At 46.2% G+C, this 25,436-nt stretch overlaps 1 protein-coding gene across 2 annotated transcripts in view; it reads left to right on the forward strand.

Moving 5' to 3' along the window:
* Positions 1–2,567: 2,567 nt before the first annotated feature.
* The window catches only part of ppp1r35 (protein phosphatase 1, regulatory subunit 35), a 28,211-nt gene continuing 5,342 nt past the window's right edge, over positions 2,568–25,436 (forward strand). For both annotated transcript variants that reach the window (XM_072591486.1, XM_072591487.1), the window contains exons 1-4: positions 2,568–2,742; positions 15,307–15,574; positions 19,062–19,530; positions 25,097–25,227. In XM_072591486.1, coding sequence (XP_072447587.1) covers positions 15,365–15,574; positions 19,062–19,530; positions 25,097–25,227 — 810 coding nt within the window. In that variant the 5' untranslated portion in view covers positions 2,568–2,742; positions 15,307–15,364. The remainder of the gene's footprint in view (positions 2,743–15,306; positions 15,575–19,061; positions 19,531–25,096; positions 25,228–25,436) is intronic.

The following is a 25,436-nucleotide window of genomic DNA, read 5'->3' on the forward strand; positions in this document are numbered from 1 at the left end:
CTCTTTGTATCTGTCTGTCTCTCTTCCTCTCTTACTTGATGTCTGTCCTCACTTCCTCAACACCCTTGGGTTCCCTGTCACTCTCCCTCTCTTTCACTCTTCAACCCCACTCCCCTACACCCTCATTCTCTCTCTCCCTCTCTCTCTCTCTCTCTCTCTCTCTCTCTCTCTCTCACACGTCCCCCAACCCCCAGTTGTCCTGTTCCCCCCCCTTCCACCATCACTTGCACACTCCCCACACACCCCAGATTGCAACCTGGGTTACATGTTTGTTCTGTTTCAGCTCTTCTCTCCCTGACCCCCTAGTTCAGCAATTGTACCAGTGGATGGGTACCTGAGGAGGGGTAAGGCTGAAGCAACAATGAAAAATCATCCTGTGTTTTGGGGTTGGGGTGTGGTGGGTGGTGGGGTTTACATGTAGATGTAGTTACTGGGTGAGACGTTATGGGGATAAGTATTAGTGTCTGATTGAAACTTGGGGCCACACAATCAACTCTCATGAGAGAACTCTTCAATCGCACAGCAAATGAGGGATACATCCATAAATTATTTATTGCCATAAGTGCAGCGTTTTGGGGGAAGCGGGGTTGGGTTCTTTTTAAATTATTCACTGCACAGGTCCTGCTCTGAGAGCGGTCTACTGGTCTCACAGTTAAGACCATTGAAAAGCCAGCACCTTCTAATTGGGGATAAAAATATATTAAAGAGGCTTTGCTATTGAATATTTTAATTAATATAAATTCACAATAAAAAATAATGAACTTAAACTTGTCCATTTGTGTCTCGTAGTCAGAATAACCAGGAGGGACTGAATGGCTGTCTGATGTGACTGTGTTCTCCAGTGGTGTCTTGCTTGGAGTTGGTGGGGTGGGAGTGGTTAGATGAAGTACCAAGTGAGATGATGAATTGCTCTCTTTGCAGAGGGGCAGTTGGGATCTGACCAGCCAAATGGCCTCCGTGCCTGTAGTGTGAAGTTCTAATCAGTGGGAAGGGTGAAATGATGGCACTGTAAGCGGGTGGGTGTCATCGAATGGTCCAGTTGACTCTCGCTGCGTCAACTTCACTCGAATGTGGTCAAAAGTCAAACTGCTTCCTGTAGGAGGAATGGGTGCACGGTGATAACCGAATGGGCTAGCTTCAGTGTGTGATGGTGGACGAGGAGACCAGTAGTTCACGCTTCACTCTAATTTGAGATCTCCAGTCTGAATTTTTACAGCCTGTGTTTCTCTACCTACCCGTCTCTCTGTTTCGTGTCCTTCGAAGAATGGACTATATCGACTGTTGGCAAGTTGGGAGAAGGGCTGGCCTCTTACGTTGATGTGATGGGGGAATGCACAAAAGGCATTTGAATGTTCGATCAGCCGATGATCAGTGAGGCAGAATCAACAGGCTGAATGGCCTGTTCCTATTTAGCTTTTCCTCAGTCAGGAATGAGGAACTATTTGAATTTCTGATTGGGAGGCAGTTGAGGGATTCACAGCAAACTAACTGCACAGCGTCTAGTCAAAAGTCACCGCCATCTGCAGCGCTCAGCTCGCAAAGCCATGATGTAGAGGATTAGTCGCCAGCAAAATGTGGTCAGTGGACATTGCTTTTATCCTGTCACGGGACGTGAGGATGGCCAGGCCATGCCAACCCATCCCATGAGGGCAACAGTGAGGACTGCAGATGCTGGGGATCAGAGTCTAGACTAGAGCGGTGCTGGAAAAGCACAGCAGGTCAGGCAGCATCCGAGGAGCAGGAAAAATCGACGTTTTGGGCAAATCCCTTTGATAAGGCAGTGGTGAGCTGCTACCTTAAACTGCAGGGACATGCACACTGCTTTTGGGGAGGGGGTTTCTAAGATTCTGACCCAGTGACTGAACACATGGTGATACTGTATGGCTCATTCTGCTATAACGTGCGTTTCCTTAACACGAAATCGCTATAACACGTTTGACTGATTGGGGGCGCTTTTTAAAGCGAGTATTGGTTATAAATGCAATTCCAGCCCTCTTAGTTTAAATGGTGCTGGTATTACGCGGTTCTCTTATAACGCGGTATTACACTCCAGCAGAATTGCCTTGTGTTTGCATTGTCAACTCAAGTGGCCACATGCAGGTGGCGGGCATAGACCCTGCCCATTCTCTACGCCGATTGGTTGTTTCCCTTGCCCGTCATCACGGTGCCGTCCTCGGAATGGTAATCGTCGCTGTCTATCATGCGCAAACTCCACCTCCTTTCCCGCGCCGATTGGTCGACGCCACTATCCATCATTCGCAAGCGCCGATTGAGTGTTCCCCCTTATCGGTCATCGTGGTTGTCGATCACGGGTCGCACAACCCCACCCTCCCATCGCGGATTGGTCGTCACCGCTGCCGATCATACCCAAGACCCACCCCCTTTTCCCCTCTCCGATTCGGCGTTACTGCTGTCATTCATCCGCAGACCCTGCCTCCTCTCTTCCCCCCCCCCCCACCGCGCGGACTGAGTGACGTCGACTATGCTCGGGTCCCGCCCTCTTTCATGACGTTGCATCCCAGGCGACGGTTGGCCGCCCGCCGTTGCCGGGGCGACGGTTACTAAAAGTTTTTTTAAAAATTAAACGGAGAGGGGGAAAGACTAAAACCCCACGACTGCCTTCCTAATATTATAGTGACTTGACGATTTGGACGCGATTCCGTCGTCGAAAGTGACATAAGGTTGTCAACCGGCCGCCGGGTCAAAGGTCAGGGGCAAGAGACATGATGGCGACAGATTGAGGTAAATGAGAAAGAGTGGAGGAGGATTACAAATACAATGTATACCTTTTTATAAAACACTGGTGTGGTCTTAACAGGAATGTCTGTCCAATTTCTGGGTGCAATGAGGAGGGAGGACAACATTCCCCTGGGGGTGATTGTTTTTTTTCCCCCCCCCTGGAGCAGGGGGCTGACTTAAAAGAGGTTTATAAAATCATGAGGGGCATTGATAAGGTGAGAAGGGAGTGATTGAAAAGGGACCCCGAGAGGCATCTTCTTCACGCAGAGGGTGGTGCGTGCGTGGAATGAGCTGCCAGAGGAGGTGGTGGAGCAGTTGCAGCATTTGAAAGGCGTCTGGATGGGTATAAGATTAGATTCCATACAGTGTGGAAACAGGCCCTTCGGCCCAACCAGTCCGCACCCAAGAGTAACCCACCCAGACCCATTTCCCTCTGACTAATGCACCTAAGACTATGGGCAATTTAGCACGGCCAATTCGCCGTAACCTGCACACGGTGGCACAGTGATTAGCACTGCTGCCTCACAGCGCCGGGTTCAATTCCCGCCTTAGGCGACTGACTGTGTGGAGTTTGCACGTTCTCCCCGTGTCTGCGTGGGTTTCCTCCGGGTGCTCCGGTTTCCTCCCACAGTCCAAAGATGTGCAGGTCAGGTGAATTGGCCATGCTAAATTGCCCGTAGTGTTAGGTAAGGGGTAGATGTAGATGTAGGGGTATGGGTGGGTTTACGCTTCGGCGGGGCGGTGTGGACTTTTTTTTAGATTACTTACAGTGCGGAAACAGGCCCTTCGGCCCAACAAGTCCACACCGCCCCGCCGAAGCGTAACCCACCCATACCCCTACATTTACATCTACCCCTTACCTAACACTATGGGCAATTTAGCATGGCCAATTCACCTGACCTGCACATCTTTGGACTGTGGGAGGAAACCGGAGCACCTGGAGGAAACCCACGCAGACTTGTTGGGCCGAAGGGCCTGTTTCCACACTGTAAGTAATCTAATCTAACCTAATATAAACCTTTGGACTGTGGGGGGAAACTGGAGCACCCGGGGGAAACCCATGCAGATACAGGGAGAATGTGCAAACTCCACACAGATAGTGACGCGAGACCGGAATCGAATCTGGGATGCTGGTGCTGTGAGACAGCAGTGCTAACCACTGTGCCACCCCAATAAGAATAGGAAGGTGGGACTAGATTGGGTTGGGCTATCTGGTCGGCATGAATGAGTTGGACTGAAGGGTCTGTTTCTGTATGAGAGCAAACTTTTTTTCTCTAGATGTTAGATTTATTGTTGTCATCTGTACCAAAGTACAGTGAAAATTGAAAAATTTGCAGATGCTGTAAATCAGAAACAAAAACTGAAGTTACTGGAAAAGCTCAGCAAGTCTGGCAGCATCTGTGAAGGGAAATCAGAGTTAATGTTTTGGGTCCGGTGACCCTTCCTCAGAACCTAGGTACAGTGAAAAGCTTTGTTTTGCGAGCAGTACAGGCAGATCACAGCAAACAAGGACATACAGATCAGACGGTGCTTAGACACAGCAAGGCATACAGTTTACATTGCACAGGAGGTCATTCAGTCATACAGCATGGAAACATACCCTTCGGTCTAACCAGTCCATGCCAACCATAATTCCAAATAAAGTTAGTCCCACTTTCCTGCTCCTAGTCTGCGAAGGAAAATCAATGTTAACATGATCAACATTATTTGAAGAACAAGAGTCCATTAAGTAGTCTAATCATGGCGGGGAAGAAGCTGCTCTTGAACCTGTTGGTGAGTTGTTCGAGCTTCTGTATCTTCTGCCTGACGGAAGAGGTTGGAAAGAGGGGTCTTTGGCAGCCTTTCCACAGCAACAAGAAATGTAAATGGAGTTTGTTGAGTCCCCCTGCTCCCCAGAGGAAGGGGGAGCTTCTCTTGATGTTGGCTTGAGTGTTGTAATGGGCGTGCATTGTAGTGGACATTGAACACCCAGGCAAAGGGAGGGTGGAGGCTGGATGGAGGAGATATGTCTGGGGTTGGGAGGCGAGTGGCTTGAGGGATGGTGTCTTGAGGGGGGTGCAGCAGCAGGGAGGTGATAGGGTGGTAGCGACAAGGTTGAATGTCCAATGTAGGGGAGGTGGCAGGGAGGTTGATGGGAAGGTATGGGGTGTGGTGGGGAGATGTGGTAGGCAAATGGTAGAGGGAGGTGTTGGGAAATGGGAGATGGAGGGGAGTTGTGGGATCTGAAGAGGTGCTGGTGGTAGAGGTGTGGTCAGCCTAAGCTTCAGCCTCATATATGAGTCAGACACACCCCAATGCAAGAAACTAAACCCTCCGATGACTCCAGTGGTACGACTGGGTGTTGTCAAGTCACAGGTGCTGACTTTCAGATGAGACATGACACTGAGTGGAGATAGGAAGATGTCATAACATTATCGGAAGGACAGTAGAAGGTGGGCAATCGTCTAGGTGTCTTGGGGGCCAGACCTTTCTCTTATTTGGCATGGCACGATGGCTCAGTGGTTAGCACTGCCGCCTCTCAGCACCAGGGACCCAGGTTTGCTTCCAGCCTTGGGTGATATCTGTGTGAAATTGGCACACTCTTGTCGTGTCCATGTGGTTTCCTCCGGGTGCCCGGGTTTCCTCCCACTGTCCAAAGATATGCAGGTGGATTTTCCCTGCTAAATTGCCCATAGTGTTAGGTGCATTCGTCAGAGGGAAATGTATCTGGGTGGGTTACTCTTCAGAGGGTTGGTGTGGACTTGTTGGGCCAAATGGCCTGTTTCCCCACTGTAGGGAATAGAACATTACAGCGCAGTACAGGCCCTTCGGCCCTCGATGTTGCGCCGACCTGTCATACCAATCTGAAGCCCATCTAACCTACACTCTTCCATATACGTCCATATGCTTGTCCAATGACGACTTAAATGTACTTAAAGTTGGCAAATCTACTACCATTGAAGGCAAAGCATTCCATACCCTTACTACTCTCTGAGTAAAGAAACTACCTTTGACATCTGTCCTATATCTATCACCCCTCAATTTAAAGCTATGCCCCCTCGTGTTTGCCGTCACCATACTTGGAAAAAGGCTCTCCCTGTCCACACTATCTAACCCTCTGATTATCTTAAATGTCTCTATTAAGCCACCTCTCAACCTTCTTCTCTCTAACGAAAACAGCCTCAAGTCCCTCAGCCTTTCCTCGTAAGACCTTCCCTCCATACCAGGCAACCTCCTAGTAAATCTCCTCTGCACCCTTTCCAATGCTTCCACATCCTTCTTATACTGTGGTGACCAGAACTGTACACAATACTCCAAGTGCGGCCGCACCAGAGTTTTGTAGAGCTGTATCATAACCTCGTGGTTCCGGAACTCGATCCCTCTATTAATAAAAGCTAAAACACTGTATGCCTTCTTAACATCCTGTCAACCTGGGTGGCAACTTTCAAGGATCTGTGTACCTGGACACCGAGATCTCTCTGCTCATCTACTACCAAGAATCTTACCATTAGCCCAGTACTTTGCATTCCGGTTACTCCGACCAAAGTGAATCACCTCACACTTGTCTGCATTAAACTCCGTTTTCCACCTCTCAGCCCAGCTCTGCAGCTTATCTATGTCTCTCTGTAACCTACAACATCCTTCGTCACTATCCACAACTCCACCGACCTTAGTGTCATTTGCAAATTTACTAACCCACCCTTCTACGCCTTCATCCAGGTCGTTTATAAAAATGACGAACAGCAGTGGACCCAACACCGACCCTTGCGGTACACCACTAATAGCTGGACTCCAGGATGAACATTTCCCATCAACCACCATCCTCTGTCTTCTTTCAGCAAGCCAATTACTGATCCAAACTGCTATATCTCCCACAATCACATTCTTCCGCATTTTGTACAATAGCCTACTGTGGGGAACCTTATCGAACGCCTTGCTGAAATCCATATACGCCACATCAACCGGTTTACTCTCATCTACCTGTTTGGTCACCTTCTCAAAGAACTCAATAAGGTTTGTGAGGCATGACCTACCCTTCACAAAACCGTGCTGACTATCCCTAATCAAATTATTCTTTCCTAGATGATTATAAATCTTATCTCTGATAACCTTTTCCAACACTTTACCAACAACTGAAGTAAGGCTCACTGGTCTATAATTACCAGGGTTGTCTCTCCTCCCCTTCTTGAACAGGGGAACCACATTTGCTATCCTCCAGTCTTCTGGCACTATTCCTGTAGACAATGATGATTTAAAGATCAATGCCAAAGGCTCGGCAATCTCCTCCCTAGCTTCCCAGAGGATCCTAGGATAAATCCCATCCAGCCCAGGGCACACATCTATTTTCACACTCTGCAGGATTTCTAACACCTCTTCCTTGTGAACCTCAATCATACCTAGTCTAGTAGCCTGTATCTCAGTATTCTCTTGACAACATTGTCATTTTCTAGAGTGAATACTGTTGAAAAATATTCATTTAATGCTTCCCCTATCTCCTCGGACTCCACACACAACTTCCCACTACTATCCTTGATTGGCCCTAATCTTACTCTCGTCATTCTTTTATTTCTTAAATACCTATAGAAAGCCTTCGGGTTTACCCTGATCCTATTCACCAACAACTTCTCATGTCTCCTCCTGGCTCTTCTGAGCTCTCTCTTTGGGTCTTTCCTGGCTACCTTTAAACCCTCAAGTGCCCTAACTGAGCCTTCACATCTCATCCTAACATAAGCCTTCTTCTTCCTCTTGACCAGAGATTCCACTTCCTTTGTAAACCACGGCTCCCGCACTCTACAGCTTCCTCCCTGCCTGACAGGTACATACTTATCTAGGACACACAGGAGCTTTTCCTTGAATAAGCTCCACATTTCTAATGTGCCCATCCCCTGCAGTTTCCTTCCCCATCCTATGCTTCCTAAATCTTGCCTAATCGCATCGTAATTGCCTTTCCCCCAGCTGCAACTCTTGCCCAGTAGTATACACCTATCCCTTTCTATCACTAAAGTAAAAATAACAGAATTGTGATCGCTATCACCAAAGTGCTCACCTACTTCCAAGTCTAACACCTGGCCGGGCTCATTACCCAGTACTAAATCTAATGTGGCTTTGCCCCTTGTTGGCCTGTCTACATACTGTGTCAGGAAGCCCTCCTGCGCACACTGGACAAAAACTGACCCATCTATAGTACTCGTACTATAGTGTTCCCAGTCAATATTTGGAAAGTTGAAGTCCCCATGACAACTACCCTGTCTCTCTCACTCCTATCGAGAATCATCTTTGCAATCCTTTCCTCTACATCTCTGGAACTATTTGGAGGCCTACAGAAAACTCCCAACAGGGTGACCTCTCCTTTACTATTTCTAACCTCAGCTCATACTACCTCAGTTGACGAGTCCCCAAACATCCTTTCTGCAACTGTAATACTGTCCTTGACCAACAATGCCACACCACACCCCTCTTTTACCATCTTCTCTGTTCTTACTGAAACACCTAAATCCTGGAACCTGCAACAACCATTCCTGTCCCTGCTCTATCCATGTCTCCGAAATGGCCACAACATCGAAGTCCCAGGTACCAACCCATGCTGCAAGTTCACCCACCATACTCCGGATGCTCCTCGCATCGAAGTAGACACACTTCAAACCAGCCTCTTGCTTGCTGGTGCCATCTTGCGTCCCTGAAACTTGATTTTGGACCTCCACACTCTCAACCTTTTCTATACTCAAACTACAATTTTGGTTCCCATCCCCCTGCTGGATTAGTTTAAACCCACCCTAATAGCCTTAGCGAATTTCACCCCCAGGATATTGGTACCCCTCTGGTTCAGATGAAGACCATCCTGCTTGTAGAGGTCCCACCTACCCCAGAAAGAGCCGCAATTATCCAAGAATCCAAAGCCTTCCCTCCTGCACCATCCCTGTAGACACATGTTCAACTCCTCTCTCTCCCTATTCCTTGTCTCACTAGCACGTGGCACGGGCAACAAACCAAAGACAACAACTCTGTTCATCCTAGCTCTAAGCTTCCATCCTAGCTCCCTGAATTTCTGCCTTAAATCCCCATCTATGTCGTTGGTGCCTATGTGGACCACGACTTGGGGCTGCTCCCCCTTCCCCTTAAGGATCCCAAATCTAACCCATTGTTCCTTCTGGAAAGATAGATGCAGTAAAGATAAATGAGAACGGTCCTGGGGATTAGGGATTTTAGCTCTGTGGCTAGTTTGGAGAAGCTAGGGTTGTTCACCTGAGAAAACAGAAGGTTGAGAGGAAATTTCAGCGACATGTTCAAAACACGAGGTTTCTGAGCTGTGTGAAAACGGTTCCTATTGTAGGAAAGATTTAAGGCGATTGGTGAAAGAAACGTTGGAGTCTTGAGGAGAAACATTTTCACATGGCAAGTAATTAGTAGTTAGATATTGTGGTGGAGGCAGATTCAGTTGAGGCTTTTAAAGAGAGAATTGGATCATTGCCTGAAGGAAAAATATTTGCAGGGCAACAAGTAACTTGCAGGGGAGCGGGATTAACTGAGCTCCTGTCTTAGAGCCAGCACAGACTCATTGGACTAAATGGTCTCTGTCACTGCTATTGCCATTTTGTGATTTAAATTTAAATCCGGGGAGGGAGACATTTAGAAACCATAGCCTGGGTTTTTGACTAAGGGCTGTTTTGAAGGGATAATGGATTTCTTTTCTGCTTTGGAGCCACAGCTTGTGCTCTGATATTGTGCTGCTCCTTTTCTTCATGTGTTTAAACTTTATTTCTTTGTGATGAAGACCTAACTGCAAACAAAAACATTATTTAATCTCCTCTTGGGGAAATAAAGGAGTGAAGCTGTGACTCTCAATCTGGCAGGAATCAAAACTGGGTGTTGCATATTTAGAAACTGCCAAAGCCGCATCTGTTGAGAAATACGCAATGCAGGAGGAAGCCATTTGGCCCATTTAGTCTGTGCTGGCTCCTTCAAAGACATTTCCATATAGTTACACACCACATGGAACTGCGCTACTTTGCTGTTTACTTACAGCCCTGTACAACTTTTCCATTTATTTATCCCCTTTTGGAAGATCTTATTAAATTTAGTTCTAGCTCTCAACCACTCGCTATATCTAAATAACAATTCTCCTTTCTTCTCACTGCTAATTATCACTGATTATTTTGCTAATTAATGTAGTTCACTGATGGGCCATTTGGCCCATCATATTCACACTGGCTCTTTGAATATGCATTATGATATAGTGCCATTCTTCCTTCTTTTCCCCATACCCTTGCACATTGTATCTATTTAAATAATTATCCAATTCCTTCTTAAATTCCTTGATTGAACATGCTCCCTCCACACTTTCGGACACTGCATCCTGGTCTCCAACTACTCGCGAATGACAATATGTCTTCTCACATCACATGTACTACGTGTGCAGATCACTTCCAACCAGTTCCCTCTTGTTCTTGATCAGTTTATGAGCAGGGATAGTTTCTCCCTAACTACCCCTTCATGATTTCAAAAGCTGCAATCAAATCCCCTCCTGGCCTTATCTTGTCTAAGGCAAGCAGTCTCAACTTCAAAGATTCATCTTTGTGAACTTTCTCATCGATGGAACATTTCTCATAAAGCTCTTTGGAATTCGCTACCCCAGAGAGTTGTAGTGCTCAATCTTTGCATCTATTGCAGACTGGGATTGGTAGATTATCTGACATGGGATTAGAGTGCAAATCAAGTTAAGGTCAGACACTAGTCATGCTCTGAAGAAGAGTTTTTGGACTCGACATTAGCTCTGTTCCTTGCCCCACAGAGTTGCCAGCCTGCTGAATTTCTCCAGCATTTTCTGTTTTCCTATCAGCAGTGATCTTAATGATGGGGACTGATATGAACTACTCCTGCTCCTGTTTCTTAGATTCCCAGTGCACTGTGCAAGCATAGATAGAGAGTGTTAACAGAATAATGCACTGTGTAGGGCATCACAGCCAACGCCCAATCCTGATGCACATATGAGAGTCCCTGGGTGGTGATTGGGTGCAGGAGGCTTTGCTGACTTCCCTCTCTGCAGCTCAGGAGGCTGAACCTGACTGCCGTACTCCAGTAGCTAATCTGTGACCAAATTTCCCACCCTCCATTTTGAGTGAAGTTGAGTTTTTTTTTAAGTCACCCGGATTCCTGAATTTATTAGCCAATAGCCAGGCTATGGCTATCAATGCATGCATGGGACTTAGTTGAGGAACAAAGATGCAAAAATACAAAAGTTGCTATCTGAGATGCACACTCCAACAGCAGCTTCTCAAAAATGATATCTTGTTGAAAACAGCTGCTTGTCACCGTTTTAGGCAGCATGGTCGCTCAGTGGTTAGCACTGCTGCCTCACAGGCCCAGAGATCTGTGTTCAATTCCAACCTTGGGCGACTATCGGTGTGGAGTTTGCACATTCTCCCAGTGTCTGTGTAGACTTCCTCCGGTGCTCCGGTTTCCTCCCACAATCCAAAGATGTGCAGGTCCGGTGAATTGGCCGTGCTAAATTGCCCCTAGTGTTCAGGGTGTAAGTTAGATGCATTGGTCAGTGGTAAATGTAGAGTGGTAGGGGAATGGGTCTGGGTGGGTTACTTTTCGGAGGGTCAGTGTGGACTTTTTGGGCCGAAATGTAGGGGCTCTATGAATACTTATTTCAAGTGGTATTAAATTCTTGGACTTGCACAGTTCAATACAAACTAAACCCACCAAAGAAGCTGAAGTTTTCTCCATTTCAGTTTATGTCATAGAGTCATACAGCATGGAAATTGACACTTCAGTCCAACTCATCTGTGCTGATCAGACATCCCAATCTGACCTACTCCCATTTGCCAGCATTTGGCCCATATCCCTCTAAACCCTTTCTATCCATGTGCCCACCCAGATGCCTCTTAAAATGTACCAGCCTCCACCACTTTCTCTGGCAGCTCACTCCATACACGCACCACCCTCTGCATGAGAAAGTTACATCTCAGCTGCCTTTTAAATCTTTTCCCTCTCACCTTAACCCTATGCCTTCTAGTTTTGGACTTCCCCTCCCTAGGATAAAGACCATGGCTATTCCCTTTATCCATGCCCTCTCATGATTTTATAAACCTCTATAAGGTAAGTCCCAATGCCATAACAAGTGGTAATAGCTGCCCATCAACCTGTCTTAACATTGAACATTCATAGTTGCAATTAAAGTGTCATTCTTTCAGCTTTTAGTGATTGTTGGAAAATATTAAGTAAAAATTTTTCCTTAAAATTTGGAAAAAAAAAAGTATCATCTCTTTTGTTTCTATTATCTTGCCTTTTTTTCCCCTCTCAGTACTTCTCTTTGCAAATTTTATTTGACTTGAAAGTCAACTCCTCTAATTTATACTTCCTTGTTCAGTTCACTAAGACCCGGGTGCTCTTTGGACGTATCTGTTTCCACCAGAGACATCTGCAAGGGGGTGGGGTGGGGAGTGTGGTGAGGCTGGGATCCTTGGAGGTGAAGGACACGGAGTTGTCAGTAGGTCACCTGTGATTGGCACTGTGTAGAGTGTTGCTCAGTTTGTGTTTTTGAGAGTCTCAGTGGTGGCTCTCCACCGGTCCCATCGAACATCACAAAGAATGGTCAGTTAGTAGCATGTCTCATGATATTAATTTTAGTGACGCGTTAAATGGGTGATCGTCTTCTTACATGTACAAATGTACAAATTAGGAGTGGGCCATTCAGCCCCTCAAGCTTATGTCATCGTCATTAAGTGAGGTTATAGAATCCCTACAGTATGGAAGCAGGCCATTCAGCCCTGAGGGTGGACTTGAACCTGAGTCCCTAGCCCTATGAGGCAACAGTGTTAACCACTGTGCTGCCCGGATATCTGATCTTACTATGAACCCAACTGTACTTCCCCATCCACCAGCTTCAATCTTAGACTCCCTTGTTTAATTAAGAACCTGTATTAAAATGTTCAATAGGTTGCCGTGCGAAAGAGAATTCCACATACAAATAGAGTCATAGAGATGTACAGCATGGAAACAAACCCTTCCGTCCAACACACCCATGCCGACTAGATATCCCAACCCAATGTAGTCCCACCAGCCAGCACCCGGCCCACATCCCTCCAAACCCTTCCTATTCATGTACCCATCCAAATGCATCTTAAGTGTTGCAATTGTACCAGCCTCCACCACTTCCTCTGGCAGCTCATTCCATACACGTACCACCTTCTGCATGAAAAAGTTGCCCCTTAGGTCTCTCTTATATCTTTCCCCTCTCACCCTAAACCTATGCCCTCTAGCTCTGGACTCCCCAACCCCAGGTAAAAGACTTTATCGATTTATCCTATCTATGCCCCTCATAATTTTGTAAACCTCTATAAGGTCACCCCTCGGCCTCCGACGCTCCAGGGAAAACAGCCCCAGCCTGTTCAGCCTCTCCCTGTAGCTCAAATCCTCCAACCCTGGCAGTATCCTTGTAAATCTTTTCTGAACCCTTTCAAGTTTCACAACATCTTTCCGATAGGAAGGAGACCAGAATTGCACGCAATATTCCAACAGTGGCCTAACCAATGTCCTGTACAGCCGCAACATGACCTCCCAACTCCTGTACTCAATACTCTGACCAATAAAGGAAAGCATACCAAATGCATTCTTCACTATCCTATCTATTTGCGACTCCACTTTCAAGGAGCTATGAACCTGCACTCCAAGGTCTCTTTGTTCAGCAACACTCCCTCGGACCTTACCATTAAGTGTATAAGTCCTGCTAAGACTTGCTTTCCCAAAATGCAGCACATCGCATTTATCTGAATTAAACTCCATCTGCCATTTCTCAGCCCATTGACCCATCTGGTCCAGATCCTGTTGTAATCTGTGGTAACCCTCTTCGCTGTCCACTACACCTCCAATTTTGGTGTCTTCTGCAAACTCACTAACTGTACCTCTTATGCTCGCATCCAAATCATTTATGTAAATGACAAAAAGTAGAAGGCCCAGCACCGATCCTTGTGGTACTCCACTGGTCACAGGCCTCCAGTCTGAAAAACAACCCTCCACCACCACCCTCTGTCTTCTACCTTTGAGCCAGTTATGTATCCAAGTGGCTACTTCTCCCTGTATTCCATGAGATCTAACCTTGCTAATCAGTCTCCCTTGTTGAATGCCTTACTGAAGTCCGTATAGATCACATCTACTGCTCTGCCCTCATCAATCTTCTTTGTTACTTCTTCAAAAAACTCAATCACGTTTGTGAGACATGATTTCCCACGCACAAAGCCATGTTGACTATCCCTAATCAGTCGTTGCCTTTCCAAATACATGCACATTGTGTCCCTCAGGATTCCCCCCAACAACTTGTCCACTACCGAGGTCAGGCTCACCGGTCTATAGTTCCCTGGCTTGTCTTTACCACCCTTCTTAAACAGTGGCACCACGTTTGCCAACCTCCAGTCTTCCGGCACCTCACCTATGACTATCGATGATACAAATATCTCAGCAAGGTGCCTAGCAATCACTTCTCTAGCTTCCCACAGAGTTCTCGGGTTCACCTGATCAGGTCCTGGGGATTTATCCACCTTTAACTGTTTCAAGACATCCAGCACTTCCTCCTCTGTAATCTGGACATTTTTCAAGATGTCACCATCTATTTCCCTACAGTCTATATCTTCCATATCCTTTTCCACAGTAAATACTGATGCAAAATATTCATTTAGTATCTCCCCCATTTTCTGTGGCTCCACACAAAGGCCGTCATGCTGATCTTTGAGGGGCCCTATCCTCTCCCTAGTTACCCTTTTGGCCTTAATATATTTGTAAAAACCCTTTGGATTCTCCTTAGCCCTATTTGTCAAAGCTATCTCATGTCCCTGTTTTGCCCTCCTGATTTCCCTCTGAAGTATACTCCTGCTGCCTTTATATTCTTCTAAGGATCACTCGATCTATCCTGTCTGTACCTGACATATGCTTCCTTCTTTTTCTTAACCAAACCCTCAATTTCTTTAGTCATCCAGCATTCCCTATACCTAGCAGCCTTCCCTTTCACCATGACAGGAATATACTTTCTGTGGATTCTTGTTATCTAATTTCTGAAGGCTTCCCATTTTCCAGCCGTCCCTTTACCTGCGAACATCTGCCTCCAATCAGTTTTCGAAAGTTCTTGCCTAATACCATCAAAATTGGTCTTTCTCCAATTCAGAACTTCAACTTTTAGATCTGGTCTGTCCTCTGTGAACCTCTGTGACAAATAAAGTTCTCATCTCTGCCTTAAAAGTCTGAGTACTTGACCTATTGTAACCTCTTAGTTTTAAAATGTGTCTCCAAGTCTCTCACAAAAGGGAAAAACATACTGTCAGGATCCATGATGTCAAACAGGACCAATATCCTATTTGTTTCAATAAGATCACCTCTCTGGTTTCTGTTTAGATGCCATTTCTCTCGCTTCCACCAACTTCAAGCCTCAATGTTCTACCATCTACTCCACCTCGCACAGAAATTGTTTGAGAGTAAAGAGATGGTTAACTGTCTATCGTCTATTATTAATATCTCTCAATGTGGGCAGGTTTTGAGGAAGGAAGGACTGTAAGTAGAAGCTTTATCGACCTGTTCCTATTCCCATGCTGGCAGGTATTCAGATTCCCTGCTGTTGAAGATGAAGGCAGATACTTTGACCTAGCCTAGAAAGATGTACGCCCCTCAGAACTATGCGGATGAAGACAGTCTCCCCGTTCGGGCGGTGCCAAGACCGCTGGATGTAGAGCCAGTCCGGATGGACTCCCTCTCCGACCTGGATGTGTCCCTGACACCCGACAAGATCGGCAAGTCCGTGGGAATACTGAAGAAGCGAGAAGGGCCAAGCAGCGATGTGGCAAGCAGGAGAGTCAGCCGGCGGCAGGTAATTACATTGCCCCTTTCCACTGAGCAATATTAACATATTCCAGGGACCCTCCTTGCCCCGGTCAAAATTAACACATTCTAGAGAACCCCCTTCCCTATGGGCAATATTAACACACTCCAGGGACTCCCTTTCCCCTGGGTAATATTAACACATTCCAATGACCTCCCCACTTCCCCTAATCAATGTTAGCACTTTTCAAGAGGCCCCCTCCTTCCCCCAGCTAATGCTAACACGTTTCTAAGACCCATTTCTCTTTGGACCATATTAAAGCATTCTGGTGACTCCCTTCCCCTGGCCAATATTTACACATTCCCAACTGTGCCCGTCCACAATCATTGCCAACGCATTCACAGAGAACCTTGAACTCTGCATACAGTCAGGGTCAAGATCCAGACTGAAGCCCTTGAGGGTTTGGCATGGGTCTTCCAAGAACATCTCAATATGCTTTGTTAATTCCTCAGATCCCGGGCAGGCACTGTGAGTACAGACACATCGAAGTTCACTCTTTCCTTCTCCTCTCGCATGGGTTTATTCAGCTTCTCTGTAAATGCATCTAGACCATCCACCTCCCTGTGGCCGAAAGTTCCCCATTCTCTCCACTCTGGGCAAAAAGTTTAATTTATCAGTGACTCTATTGTGCAGTTCAAACCGTTAGTACTGTTGCACCCCAGGGACGTTCTACAGATGCTGAGCTAGACCAGGCCATTCTGTCTATCAAAGCTGTTCCATCCATAATTCATATGGTCATGTCATCCCTAGAGGTCTGACTGTGGAATTGTAAATATTTATTGGTGGGCTTTAGCTTCTGGTATGCACCAGATACTTGTAGATTTGTGAGAAGGACTTCAGAGATTTATTCCACAACACTACCAACTGGCTGGAGCCCATTAGTATTTGTCCAGGCCATTCCAATTCTGTTTTCTTTTGTTTCTTCCTAGAACAAAAATAATTTAAGTCATAGAGTCACACAGCACAGAAACCGATCCTTTGCTCCAACTCATCCATGCTGACCAGATATCCTAAATTAATCTAGTCCCATTTCCTAGCATTTGGCCCATATCCCTCTAAACCCTTCCTACTCATGTACCCATCCAGATGCCTTTTAAATGTTGTAATTGGACCAGCCTCCACCTTCTCCTCTGGGAGCTCATCCCGTACATGCACCACCCTCTGCATGGAAAAAGTTACCCCTTAGGTCCTTTTTAAATCTTTCCCCTCTCACCTTAAACCTATGCCATCTAAGGCTGTACGTTTGCTCACTGAACTGATAGGTTTGTGCAGAGACGTTTTATTGCCATGCTAGTTAACGTCATCAGTGAGCCTCCGGTGAAGTGCTGGTGTTCTGCCTTGCTTTCTGTTTATGTGTCTTGGTCTCTTAAGATGGGTGATAACCGTTTCCGGTTCTTTTTTCTCAGAGGTTGGTAAATGAGGTCCAGATTGATGGGTTTATTGATGGAGTTCCAGTTTGAATGCCAGGCCCTAGGAATTCCCGTGCATGTCTCTGTTTAGCCTGTCCCAGGCTGGATGTGTTGTCCCACTCAAAATGGTGTCCTTCTTCATCTGTGTGGATTTGGAGCCCATTTACCCACCTCTGAGAATATGGACAGGAAATGATATCACCCACCTTAAGAGACCAAGACACACAAATAGAAAGTGAGACAGAACACCAGCACTTCACTGGAAGCTCACTGACGACGTTAACTAGCATGGCGACAAAACGTCTGAACACAAACCTATCAGTTCAGTGAGCAAACGTACAGCCTTAGATGGTATAGGTTTAAGGTGAGAGGGGAAAGATTTAAAAAGGACCTAAGGGGTAACTTTTTCCATGCAGAGGGTGGTGCATGTACGGGATGAGCTCCCAGAGGAGATGGTGGAGGCTGATCCAATTACAACATTTAAAAGGCATCTGGATGGGTACATGAGTAGGAAGGGTTTAGAGGGATATGGGCCAAATGCTAGGAACCGTCTGAGAACAAACCTAGCGGCTCAGTGAGCAAACTGACAACTTGAACCTCAACCTGAGGTATAAATCTTCTCAAAAAATCACTATGCCTTCTAGTTTTGGGCTCCCCTACTCTGGGAAAAAGACTTTGGCTATTCACTCTATCCATGCCCCTCATGACTTTATAAACCTCTATAAAGTTAGCCTCCAATGCTCCATGTAAAATAGCCCCAGTCTCTTCAGCCTCTCCCTATAGCTGAAACTCTCCAACCCTGGCAACATCCTTGTAAGTGTTTTCTAAACCCTTTCAAGTTTAACAATATCTTTCCTAGAGCAGGGAGACTAGGATTGAATGCAGTATTCCAGAAGTGGCCAAACCAATGTCCTGTACAGCCGCAACATGACCTCCCAACTCCAGTACTCAATGCACTAATCAATAAAGACAAGCGTACCAAACCCTTCATCAATGTAAACACAAGCTGGACACTTCAAACTGTGTTTTAGTCTGACTCCTATATTGTTTCTCACTGCAGGTTGAGGCTAGGTGTAGTGATCAGAAATGGGTGTTTTAAGACAGCTTTTCTAGGTCACCTGATATAGTCACATCCCCAGTTTGAAGTTAGTTAGTTACAGTGTGGAAACAGGCCCTTCGGCCCAACAAGTCCACACTGACCCTCTGATGAGCAGACCACCCAGACCCATTCCCCTACATTAACCCTTTCACCTAACACTATGGGCAATTTAGCATGGCCAATTCACTTAACCTGCACATTTTTGAACTGTGGGAGGAAACCAGAGCACCCGGAGGAAACCCACGCAGACACGGGGAGAACGTGCAAACTCCACACAGTCAGTCGCCTGAGGTGGGAATTGAACCCGGGTCTCTGGCGCTGTGAGGGAGCAGTGCTCACCACTGTGCCACCGTGCCACCCACTTGTGTTGTTATTCTGGTTATAGTCCCGTTATAAGTTCTGAGAACCCCATCTATCAGGGGAATTGGCCAAGGTAAACGTGTAACATTGTAATTACAACATTCCAAAAGTGGTGATGCCACAGCACTGTTGCGGCAGAAACGGTGTGTTAAATTTACACAGGCCGTTTACTATGTCACTGTAGGCATGCTCATTTATCATGGAAAAAGCTGGCAGGAAGTGGCTGCATACATTAACACATACCCACTTGCCTCCAGCAATGATCCCTGTTGTAATATGTCTCTTCTTTCTAACTCTCAACCCTCACTCATTTCTCAGAAAATATGCCAATATTCCAAAAGTAAAAAAGATACCTAAGGGCTGATTGTCCAGATGGGTGTCCTCAACATAAAACACTAAATGTCTGAGAGTGCTGAGGTATGATGGCTGTGTGGTTGTTGTCACTTCAGTGGGCAAGCAACAAATATGGTGCAGAGACAGGTTCCCAGTCTCGCAGTTGTGTGTGCCAGTGGGTGGGAATCTGGGTCACAATGTGGGTTGGAGAGTTGGCCATCTGGTGACTGTGGAATGTCTGATTTTAGAATTCTAAACTTCTTTCCATTTGCAGGTACGGTTTGACACTGACTCTGGCTCGGAGGGCTCTGACAAGAAAGCATTAGTTTCAGGTGACCCAGATCACCAGGAAGAGGGCACAAGCCCTGTGGACACAGCTCCGGAATTGGCTTCCGAGGGGATGGAATCGAACGTTCAGACTGTGACCAATCCGTCCTCCACCCTCTCCAGCGACTACAAGGCTAAAGGTACCAGAGACCACGGCGACTCACGGAAGACCAGAGCAGTCAAAGCAGCCAGGCCGAGCAAGGCTTGCAAGCCCCCTCAGCAGGGAGGGCTCCTAGGGGGTGCTGAGGACCATGGGGCCCCTCCCCTTGCCATCCCGGAGTATAACACCACCCTGGCATTGGGGCAGGAGCTTCAGCAGCTGAGGAAAGCAGGCTTCGATGCGAAAAAAGCTGCCGCAGAGCAGCTGAAGAGGTCGTCAGTGACACGGAATTGCGTAGAGGGGAAAGTGGCGGAAGGTAAAGATTGGGATGCGAGGGAATAGACTGTGTGGGCACTATGTGACTCAGTAGCTCAATGGCTAGCCTGGCTGCCTCAGCGCCAGGGACCCTGGTTTGACTCCACCCTTGAGTGACTGTTTGTTTACATGTTCCCCTTCATGTCGCCGTGGGTTTTCTCTGGGTGCTCCCACAGTCTAAAGGTGTGCAGGTTTGGTGGATTGGCAATGGGAGATGCATGGTTCCAGTGATAGGGTGGGGAATTGTGGGCCTGGTGGGGGATGCTCTTCAGAGGGTCAGTGTGAACTTGATGGGCTGAATGGCCTGCTTCCATATTGGAGCGATTCTGTGATTGAGTGAATGAGTCCTGTTTGCTAAAAGCTGAACTGGTCAAGGAATCTGCCTTGGTGTTCAATGTGGTGTAAGCACCGGATAAAAACATACTTACCAATTTGCCAGAACAGACTATTGGTTTCCGTACAAACTGCATGAGACATTTTTGGGCAAACGAGTTAAACTGGCCTATTGACGACAACATAGTCAGTGAGGATTGTCCTAAAATCCCATCTGGTTCACTCATATTCTTCACGGAAGGAAATCTACCGTCCTCACCCAGTCTGATCTACAGATCCACAATGATGTGATTGACTCTTAACTGTCCTCTAGGCAATTAGGGATAGGCAGTGAATGCTGATCAAGCAAGTGATACCCACATTCCATGAGCAACAAAAAACTATGTGATGATTTAATTGAGGTAGCTAAGGTAATTAGAGAGCCACTTGGAGACCAGAGGCTTTTAGTTTAGTTTATATGTCAGCATAGGATGGATGGGCCAAATGGCCTGTTCCTGTGCTGTACTGTTCTTTGTTCCTTGTTTGTAGGATCCTAAGGTAGATGGGGATAGTGAGGAATGATGGTCAGTAATAGTAATCAGTCATGATCTAACTGGAGGTGCAGCAGGCTTGATAGACCATATGGCTTCCCCCTCCTTTCCTGCCTGGCCTCTCCATAGTGTTGGCTGTTTATTCTTCTCCATCTCCTCCTGTAATTCACCCATTCCTCTTCCGATCTGTTGCAGTTTATGGCAGTCCCATTTCCATCACACTCACTTCCTCCTCCTCCCCTCTCTCTCTCTCTCTCTCTCTCTCTCTCTATCTCTCTCCTTTCTTTCTCTCTCTCCTCCTCCCCTCCCTCCCCCCCCCCCCCCCCGCCACCGTCCGCTACTGGAAACCAGCCTGTTCTCTGCCTGTTCCCTCCACAATCCTCACTGAGCCGCTAACTCCTGACCTCATCCTTCCTCATTGCTGCACACTCATCTCTGCACCTGCATCTCATTCATGCCAAGTCATCAATTCTTTCATGATGTTGTCCACATTTCTTATTTTCTGCTTTTAACCATGAACTTATTTAAGAAAGGCTATAAGGAGAAGCCTGGGAACTATAGACCAGTGAGTCTGACATCAGTGGTGTGCAAGTTGTTGGAGGGGAATCTGAGAGATAGGATTTGCACGCATTTGGAAAGGCAAGGACTGATAATGGACAGTCAGCATGGCTTTGTGTGTGGGAAATTGTCTCACTAACTTAATTGAGTTTTTTGAGGACATGACCAAAAGGTTAGATGAGGGCAGAGCAGTCAACATTGTCTACATGGACACTACTAAAGTTCTAACAAGGTTCCGCATGGTAGACTGGTTAGTAAAGTTAGATCACATAGGATTCAGAGAAAGCTTGCCAATTGGATACAAAATTGGCTTAATAGTAGGAGACAGAGGGTGGTAGTGGAGCATTGTGTTTCAGACTGGAGGCCTGTGACCAGCGGGTCCCAGTGTCATTTATATGAACGATTTGAATGAGAATTTAGGAAGAATGGTTAGTACATTTGCAAATGACAGCAAAATTGGTGATGTAGTGGACAGTAATGAAAGTAATCGTAAGATTACAGAGGTATTTTGGTCAATTGAGCCAATGGGTGGAGGAGTGGAAGATGAAGTTTAATTTGGATAATATTAAGTATAGAATTTTGTAAAACAAGCAAGGACTTATACAGTTAATAGTGTCCTGGGTGGTGTTGTCAAACAGAGAGACCTTGGAGTTTGGAAGCACAGTTCCTTGAAAGTTGTGTCACAGGTAGTCATGGTGTTGAAGAAAGCACTTAGCACGCTTGCCTTCATTACTCAGACTACTAAATATTGGAGTTGGGACATCATGTTGCAGTTGTGCAGAATGTTGGTGAGGGCATGTTTGGACTATTGTGTCCTGGTCAGGTCACCCTGCTATGGGAAGAATATTATTAAATTGGAGAGGGTTCAGAAATGATTTACAATGATGTTGCTGGGACTAGAGAGTTTGTGTTATAATGAGATGCTGGATAGACTGGAACTTTTTTTTTCACTGGAGCGTAGGAGGTTGAGGGGTGACCTTATAGAGGTTTATAAAATTATGAGGGCATAGATAAGGTGAATAGTAAAGATCTCGGATAGGGAAGTTCAAAAGTAGAAGGCATATTTTTAAGGTGAGAGGAGAAGGATTTAAAAGAGACCTGAGGGGCAACTTTTTCACAAAGAGCATGGTTCGCATGTGCAATGAACTACCATAGGAAGTGGTAGATGTGGGTATAGTTACAACATTTAAAAGACTTTTGGACAGGTACACGAATAGGAAATGTTTAGAGGGATATGGGCCAAATGCAGACATGTGGGACTTGGTCAGCATTGATATGCTGGAACGAAGGATCTGTTTCCATGCTGTATGGCTCCATGGCTGTATCCAGTGCTGGGCTAGGCCAATCTTTGCTGCTCATCTGTTAATTACCTTGGAGATGATGAAGGTAAGCTGCCGACTTGACATGTCGCAATCCACATGCTGGAGGGACACCCACACAGTGCTGTTAGGGAGGGAGTTCCAGGATTTTGACCCAGCAACACTGAAGGAACGGTGATATATTTGCAAGTCAGGATGGTGAATAACGTGGAGAGGAATTCGCAGGAGGTGGTGTTCCATGTATCTGCTGCCCTTGTCTTTCTAGGTTGTGACTTTGGAAGGTGCTGCTGCAGGCGCCTGGGAGAGTTTCTACAGTGCATCTTGTGGATGGTACGCACTGCTGCTACTGAGTGTCGGTGATGGAGGGAGTGGATGCTTGTGGACGCGGTACCAATCAAATAGGTTGCTTTGTCCTATGTTGAGCTTCTTGAGTGTTGTTGGAGCAGCCCCCATCCAGGCAAATGGAGAGTATTGCTTTTGTTGTCAGTAACAAAGTCAGTCTTGCAATAGCCTTAATAAGAATGTCATAAGAATGTTTTTACTTGCAGGAACAAGTCACCACGTAGAGGCAGATGTGATGTAATCATTTCACGTTTTCACTTCTTGCAAAGGGGATGGTTGCACCTTTACTATCTGTTAATGGTGACCAGCTGCAGACTTTTATTGCTGAGGGTTATCTTCCCTGCAGAATTTCTTACAAGCTGTGGCTGTTCCGAAAGGGTCAGATAGCATCCGGAATGGCATCCTCTGTCAACTGGGCTGTTGCAAGGTCCTAATGTCTGCCCACACATCTGTGTACTCGCTGCACAGAGTGGGCATGTCAGACAACACTGGACAAGGGTATGACACGTTAGCGAAGCACGGAGCATAGGCAGGGTTATGATGCAGATCAGTTACGATCTGGCCTAATAGTGTTACAAACCCGAGGGGCCGAATGGCCTCCTGTTTGTTGCTCATGTGCCATTCTACTGGCAGCAGTGATTGAAGTTCTAAACTGATTTGTGGAGGTCTTGGGATGTGGGGAAAGAGCTATTTCCACGTGGCAAGGGGCTAGGAGAGAAAGGAAAGCACTGATGGAGGATGAGATGGTCAAGCCCATTCTTGCAGGAGGGTGAGGGTGGGGCTGGAGGAGAGAAAGATCTGTTGTCCTTCAGGGTGTGAGTAAAAGGAGACAAAGGTGGGGGAGGAAAAGCCAGTCACTTATCTACCTTTTGTTTTCTTGCCTTTCCTCGGATTTGGAACTTAGCGCTCCAAAGATTTCCTTCACCTAACAGCAGTTAACCTCTGATTAAAAGCAGAAATTGGTGAAAATTTAGGAGTTGGGAGGTCATGTTGCAGCTGTCCAGGACACTTTTGGAACACTGTGTGCAATTCTGGTATCCCTGCTATAGGAAAGATGTTGTTAAATTTGAAAGGGTTCGGACAAGATTTAGAAAGATGTTGTCAGGGTTGAAGGGTTTGAGCTGTCGGGAGACGCTGAATAGGCTGGGGCTGTTTTCCCTGGAGCATCAGAGGCTGAGGGATGACATATAGTAGTTTATAAAATCATGAGGGACATGGATAGGGTAAACAGCCAAGGTCTTTTTCCCAGGGTAGGGGAGTCCAAAACCTTAAAGGGCATAGGTTTAAGGTGAACAGGGAAAGATTTAAAAGGGTCCTAAGGGACAACTTTTTCATGCAGAGAGTGATGCATGTATGGAATGAGCTGCCCGGGGAAGTGGTGAAGGCTGGAACAATTACAACATGAAAAAGGCATCTGGATGGGTTTTTGGAAAGGATGGGTTTAAAATGATATAGGTCAAATGCTGGCAAACAGGACTAGATTGGTCTAGGATGTCTGGTCAGCATGGACGGGTTGGACCAAAGGGTCTATTTCTGAGCTGTACAACTCTATGACTTGACACTCAGTGTGTCTAGCAGTGTCTGTGGGGAGAGAGGCAAAGGGGACATTTCAGGTTGTGACCTTTCAATAGAGTAGGTGGGTGAACAGATGTTGATGCATATTCAGGAGGCAGGGTGAGTTTAAATTTACGAAGAGCGAATGTGTAAACATTGGAATGGCAGGTGTGAAGCTAACTGAAGCTTTGATGAGAAAATTCAAAGCAAATTCCATCCCCTCAAAATCACAGGTTTGTTTCAAATGCAGAAGGAGGCCATTATGCCCATTATATCTGTACCAGCTCTCTAAATAAGCAATGCACTTAATGCCATTCCCTCATAACCATGCACTGACTCCATCTATACTTCCCGCTGCCTTGGGTAGGCAACCAACATCATCAATGAGCCCTCCCACCCCCGCTTATAATCTCTTCCAATCTCTTCTGTCAGGCAGAAGGTACAAAACATGAACCAACAGATTCAAGAACCGCTTCTTCCCCACTGTTAGTAGACTTCTGAATCGACCTCTAAATTTTAAATTTAGTGTTGATCTAGCTCTCTGTGCACCTTCTCTGCAGTCGTAACATTGTATTCCTCACTCTGTTCTATCACCCTAACACACACTGTATGGTATGAGCTGCCTGTACTGCACACAGAACAAAACATTTCCCTGTATCTAGATACATGGGCCAATAATAGATCAAATTAAATAACCTATGCACATTAGCTAGCCATTCTAAATATTATAGGATATTAAAAAAAGGAGATGTGTGGAGAGAAGTTGGAGGGGGTGGGATGAAATAAATATATGAACTGCTCCTTTGGAGAGCCAGGATAGACATGATGGGTTGATAGGCCTTCTTCCACATAGAATTGAATTCTATGATTAATCCTGGACCCTGTCATCCAGCAGATCGTACAAGAACATGACCCGTGTGTTCTGTTGCAGGCCTGAATGTACCAAAGGACCAACAACGTTACAAAGGACTGGTGAGCCTGGAGGTGCCTGTGGATGAGGTGCTGAGTGTGGCTGCACAGGAGAAAATGCTGCTGGTCAAACCTAGGCCAGAGAGCAAGAAGGTAATGAGCTCAGTCCAGCAGAAGCAAGAAGGAAGTTTCTCACATCCCCTGGTTGTCCCAAAACTCTTTATTGAACCATAATATAGTGACTGGGTTTCTGCCTGTAGTTGTTTTCAAATCAGATTATTTCCTGGGATGTGGAGGTCACTAGCTAACATTTATTAGGTAAAAACAAGGACTGCAGATGCTGGAAACCAGAGTCTAGATTA

The sequence above is a fragment of the Chiloscyllium punctatum genome, chromosome 21, assembly GCF_047496795.1.
Source record: "Chiloscyllium punctatum isolate Juve2018m chromosome 21, sChiPun1.3, whole genome shotgun sequence".
In the NCBI taxonomy this organism is placed as follows: Eukaryota; Metazoa; Chordata; class Chondrichthyes; order Orectolobiformes; family Hemiscylliidae; genus Chiloscyllium; species Chiloscyllium punctatum.